At 56.1% G+C, this 5,050-nt stretch overlaps 1 protein-coding gene across 6 annotated transcripts; it reads right to left on the bottom strand.

Annotated features, from left to right (window-relative positions):
• Positions 1–60: 60 nt before the first annotated feature.
• Positions 61–4,458, bottom strand: LOC145718377 (L-fucose dehydrogenase-like). 6 transcript variants are annotated; one of them, XR_014141762.1, is made up of 8 exons: positions 4,317–4,458; positions 3,372–3,430; positions 2,849–2,961; positions 1,992–2,542; positions 1,594–1,796; positions 1,064–1,102; positions 860–942; positions 104–355 (listed from the first exon to the last, which is right to left on the bottom strand). XR_014141762.1 is itself a non-coding variant. In XM_081809875.1 (5 exons), the coding sequence occupies exons 2-5, from the start codon at positions 1,679–1,681 to the stop codon at positions 278–280; spliced, it is 327 nt and encodes a 108-aa protein (XP_081666001.1). In that variant the 5' UTR covers positions 1,682–1,723; positions 1,988–2,232; the 3' UTR covers positions 61–277. The 6 variants fall into 6 exon arrangements, 4 of the variants coding, with proteins under 4 accessions (XP_081666001.1, XP_081666000.1, XP_081665999.1 ...); XR_014141761.1 differs by having other exon boundaries at positions 95–355; positions 1,594–2,542; positions 4,294–4,435; XM_081809875.1 differs by lacking the exons at positions 2,849–2,961; positions 3,372–3,430; positions 4,317–4,458 and having other exon boundaries at positions 61–355; positions 860–981; positions 1,594–1,723; positions 1,988–2,232.
• Between the last annotated feature and the right edge of the window lie 592 nt (positions 4,459–5,050).

The raw sequence follows: 5,050 nt of genomic DNA on the forward strand, positions 1-5,050 counted from the left end.
AACAACTCTGTAATGATGATGATCATTATCATCATTCCCATTCTAGAAATCTAGGAACTGAAGCACAGAGAGGGGAGGGCACGGGCCTGAGGGCACCCGGCAGGGATGGAACGGAGCCAGGACGTAAGCCCAGGAGCAGGGGGATTCCTTAGCTCTACTGTCCCATCCAAGTGAACGGAGAAGGGGATGGGGAAGACGAAGGGGAAACTGAGGTGGGGGAGGAAGGGATGGGAAGCCAGGAGGTAGGTTGACAGCAGCGGAGAAGGGCCTGTGGGCCTCACAACTCACGGTAGCCAGCGTTGTTGACCACACAGTCCAGGCGGCCAAAACAGCGGACGGTCTCAGAAATGAGGGTCTGAGGACAAAGATGTCTTGTAAGCGGGCAGTGCGGGCACCCAGCCTTGAGGAGCCTGGACTCCCAAAAGCAAGGTGGGGAGGGGGAAGCTGGATCACAACCGAGGGGACAAGAACTATGGGAAGTGGGGACTCCCCCAAATCACCAAGCATGGGAGGAGAAGAGGAGACAGGAAGCCAGGGGGGCCAGAGCCCAGAGGGCTGGTTATATTCACACTGCAGAGACCCGGGGTCAGGGTCAGGGTGGGGGGCGCACATCAGAGAAACATTGGCTGAAGGGAAGGGCTAGGAACCCAGAGACAAGAGAAGGAAACTCTTCCAGAAGGAGATCCACTGTGAGGGACTTTTTTGTTCCAATCTCTGTGACAGGTGTGACAAGAGCCTTGAAGTAGTGAGAGAGAAAGGAGAACCTTCCCAGGAGACCCGGAACCTGGCCAGGGGGGAAAGCCTGGAAATGAGGCTGAGCCTAAACCTTTGGGACCAGGCAGGGACAGGAATAGCTCACCCTCACATCTTCCTCCCGAGTCACATCACAGAGGATAAAGAGAGTTCCAGCAAGTGCCTGCTCCAGGGCCCGACCCCTAGACTCTGCAGGGAGAGAAAGGCTGGGGGCCTGGACCCCTGGGTCTGAGGGAGGAGGGGCTGGGGGCCTGGACCCCTGGGTCTGAGGGAGGAGGGGCTGGGGGTGAGGACTGAGAGACTCACTCACCATCTTTGTCACAGATAATTACTTGGGCGCCGTTTTGCACTGAGAATGGAAGAACAGGTTACCCCAGCCCAGACCTTGGCAAAGGCCTCTGCTGCCCTCTTGTGGCCTCCTGGAGTGGGGGCCCGTCTTCCCAAACGTCCCCCTCGTGACCCCAAAGTCTCATGATGATCCTCTAGATCAAAGGGCAGAAAACTTGACACATATTCTCGTTGGCCACTCCAGGTGCCTTCTGGGGTTCCTGAGCCCCCCATCCCTGGGTTCCAGAATAAACCCTAAACCTGCAAGTGCCATTCCCCAAGCACCCACTTTGTAGATACAATAACTGAGACCCAGAGAAAGAGAGTAACCATTTTTGGAGACCCGCCAAAAGCTCAGGCCCCAGGCTTATACTGCCTATCCTTTCATTAGCATCGCAATTTGGGTTTTAATAAGAATCTTGGCTCCAGTACTGAAGATCCCACACCCACTAGTTCCCAGGGTCCCTCTTCTCCTGGTCTCCAATATTCCCGAGCAGCCAGACCCCTACTCACCGAAGGCTCTCACGATCCCGGCTCCGATGCCGCGCCCGCCCCCTGTCACAACCACCACCTTCCCGGCATAGCGCGTTCCCGTCGCCATTCTGCTTCTGTCTGTTTCTCCCTGTCACTCGCTCTGGGCTTCCTTCCACCCCCAAAGTCGGGTGAGGCCGTGGAGCCGAACCATTAAATAGGGGCTGGATCCTGGAAGCCCGGCCCTGGGGGGGGCGTTGCCAGGAAGGCCAGAAGCCTGGAAGTTTGGCCTCGGCTCCCTCCTCCCTCAGAGCCAGGAGTCCGGGGCCCCCCACCCACCCGATCCCCTCCTTCCTCAAACCCAGGATTTACGGCGTCCAGCCCCTTCCTCCCTCAGACCCAGGAATCCAGGCCCCAGCTCCCCCCGTTTCCAGACCTACAGGTTCCAGACCCTCAGGACACAGGAGTCCACGACTCCAGCTCTGTCCCGAAGAGACCACAGCGTCACAACCTCAGACAGACAGAGAGGAAGCTATTGACTAAAAGTTCAAAGTTTTAATCCGAATTTGGACAAGTGTTGGGAAAACCAAACTTTGGCCATAGAAACGTCTCCCTCCCCAAGCCAACGAGGATCAGACCACGCCCCCCGGCGCCCTGAGTGGCTCCAGATCGCGGGGCGGTTCCTCCGGGCCCCGCCCCCACGCCCCGACGGGCTGCGACGCTCGGGCGGGTCAGAAGCTGGACTGCAGCAGCGTGACTCGCAGAGGCCACGCCCCCTCCTCTTGGGTCATGGCGGGAGGGGCGGTCCCGGATTCCCACGTGGGCTCCCAGGAGGCGGGGCCTGCGCCGCGCCCACTACCTCGGCGGGAGAACCCGGCGGAGCGGGAATTAGCCACTGGAGATCTTGGGGGCGAGGTCACCTGGGGGGTGGGGTCTGACGGAGGCGGTGGCGCAGGGGGAAGAGGGTCTCCTCGGGAGTCCGAGTTTCCACCTGGACGGCACGAGTGGACGGTGAGAATGGCAAACTTTGGGACACAGGAGTCCGGACCCTCAGTCTCCTCCTCCCTCAGACCCACAGGCCTGGCCCCCCACCTCCACCCCCAGATCCAAGAGTCTTGAACCCCTGTCTCCTCCTGCCTGGGATCTGAAACTCCCCAAAACCCTCTACGGCACTCTCCCCATCCAGACATAGGATCCCAGCAGCTCCCAGAACCCTCCTGACCAGAACCAAGGATTCCAGGCTCTGGGTCCCTCTTCCCCAAAACCCAGGAGTCCAAGGTCCCCAGCCCCTTCTCACCCGTCATCATTCTGTGCCACTGCGATGCCTCCGTGGCCAGAGCTTGAGAGAGGCTGAGGACTCTCTCCCGGTGCCCTTCGGCTGTCGGCAAATAAGGGGTGGTATTCCTCGGACTGAAAAAGAAAAAGAGAGAGAGAGATCTGGGGGACGTCGACAATTAGCTAGTACTGCAGTGCCACGCGCGTCCTTCTGGGAGTTGTAGTCCTTAGGCCATGTCCCTAAAGGACTTTAAACAGGGTGTGGCCCTCATAGAGGCCTGCGCGCCTTGTGGGATTTGTAGTCTAGTCCTCCCTAAATTTCACCCGCTTTCCTGACGCAGGAGCGGAGTTTGATATCGACCCAGTTCTGCAGTTTGGGGAACTGCAGTTCTCATGTAGATCTAGGTGCTTTCTGATGCCCCAGGAAGTCAAGCATCTCTAGAAGGTTCTGCAGTCTGTACTTTAGTACTCAAAAGACAGCAATAATAATGCCTTCCCTTTGGAAATTGATTTCCTGCTTTTTGCCCCACTCTCCAGTTCTTTACCTGCTCCAGGATCCAGAGCTTCTGAGCCATTTGGGGGCTCCTGAGTGTCCCTGGACAGGCTGCAAAGGAATTGGGGCCTTAAAATTCCTCCTCACCTGGAAGTGCCCACGTTCTCATTTTGAGGGTGAAATGAAGGGGGCTCAGAGAGGGAATGAAATTGCCCCAGAGACAATGTTTAACTTTACATGCATTCCTGGAAAACAGCAAGAGTTAAGAAAATCCGTCCCCCCGCCAAAACACATCCTTTTGCGCTCTGGGAAATGGCTTACCACAGAACCTCTCTTCCTTCATATGACCTCCACAGGACTGACAGATGATCACCCCCTTATTTACCTATGACAAGGCCAGGAACAGGCCCTCCAAATTCACAATTTTTGGCTCATAAGGAATTAGCTGAACTGCTCGTCCCCCTAATACTAACTAGACAGAGAGATAAACATTTGGTGTTCAGCTGACTGAGACGCCTCCTGATTACAGAAATAATCCCAGCTGTAAAATCACCCTACCTATGACTTGTCTAATTACTCCCTAGGAAAGTCTCAGATGAAACCATCGGCCGAGAGACTCTTATCTTCAGATCTGGAAGGCTCTCCCCATTGCGACGGTATGAATATAATCATTTCCTTACTTGCTCATTTTTCCCCCCTTTGATAATACATAGTAACTAAAAAAAAAAAAAAAAAAGCAGGGCCCACAGTCCAGACCTGTGACGGCCATCCTGAGGGAAAAACATTGGTGAAGTGAAGAGGTCTCTGCCTCCCCCGCACCCACCCCACAAGGGGAGCCACCAGCGTAGGTACACTTTGGGGTGAACTTGGAAACCCAGCTCTGGGTAAAGAGGGAGGGAAATCCCTATTTTACAGAGAGGGAAACTGAGGCTCACACTAGGAACAGAGGATCCACTACCACTCCACCGCCCCACCTTGCACCCTCTGTTCCCTTCACCCTCGGTTCTGTGTCAGGCTGGCGTCTGGCTGGGGACAGCGTCCCCCCCAGAGTGAGAAGCCGGGGCGAGGCCGGGCGAGGGAGAGGCCGTCCAAACTCCTGGTTTCTGCGTATTCTCTCCATCTGCTCCTGAGCACTCATCCGAGGCCGGGCGAGGGGGGCCTGGGGAGATGAGAAACACCTTGAGGCCCCAACCTGGGCCTCCTCTTTCTCTCTTCCCTGACCCTCTCGGCCTCCAGTGTTGCGCTTTCCAGTAAGTTCATCACTAGACTCAGAAGGATCTTTCTGCAGCCAGAGCTGAGGCGGTCCTCCCATGCCTCCAAGCACCCTCAGGACAAAGGTGTTTGAGGCCCTACCCGCCCCCCTGGCCTCATTTCCATATGCTGCCCTGTTCGAATCCAAAGCCACAGCCTAACAAACACCCACATGTCCTGGACATGCCCACCTTCCTCACACTGGTAATTAGGAGCCGGGTTGTCAACTCTGGGTTCCTTGTGATGAAAAACAACTCTGAGCTTAGACGGAAATGCAGGAGGAGGGCGCCTGGGTGGCTCAGTTGGTTAAGCGACTGCCTTCGGCTCAGGTCATGATCCTGGAGTCCCGGGATCGAGTCCCGCATCGGGCTCCCTGCTCAGCAGGGAGTCTGCTTCTCCCTCTGACCTTCCTCCTTCTCATGCTCTCTGTCTCTCATTCTCTCTCTCTCAAATAAATAAATAAAATCTTAAAAAAAAAAA

The sequence above is a fragment of the Leptonychotes weddellii genome, unplaced genomic scaffold (genome assembly GCF_054177405.1).
Source record: "Leptonychotes weddellii isolate Sample4059 unplaced genomic scaffold, ASM5417740v2 HiC_scaffold_14794, whole genome shotgun sequence".
In the NCBI taxonomy this organism is placed as follows: domain Eukaryota; kingdom Metazoa; phylum Chordata; class Mammalia; order Carnivora; family Phocidae; genus Leptonychotes; species Leptonychotes weddellii.

Coding starts and splice junctions, on each gene's coding strand:
- LOC145718377 (XM_081809875.1), bottom strand. CDS start 1,681: ATGGCGACGGGAACGCGCTATGCCGGGAAGGTGGTGGTTGTGACAGGG. Junction 982..1,063: donor AATTATCTGTGACAAAGATG/GTGAGTGAGTCT, acceptor CTCCTCCCTCAG/ACCCAGGGGTCCAGGCCCCC. Junction 356..859: donor CTCGGGAGGAAGATGTGAGG/GTGAGCTATTCC, acceptor CTTTGTCCTCAG/ACCCTCATTTCTGAGACCGT.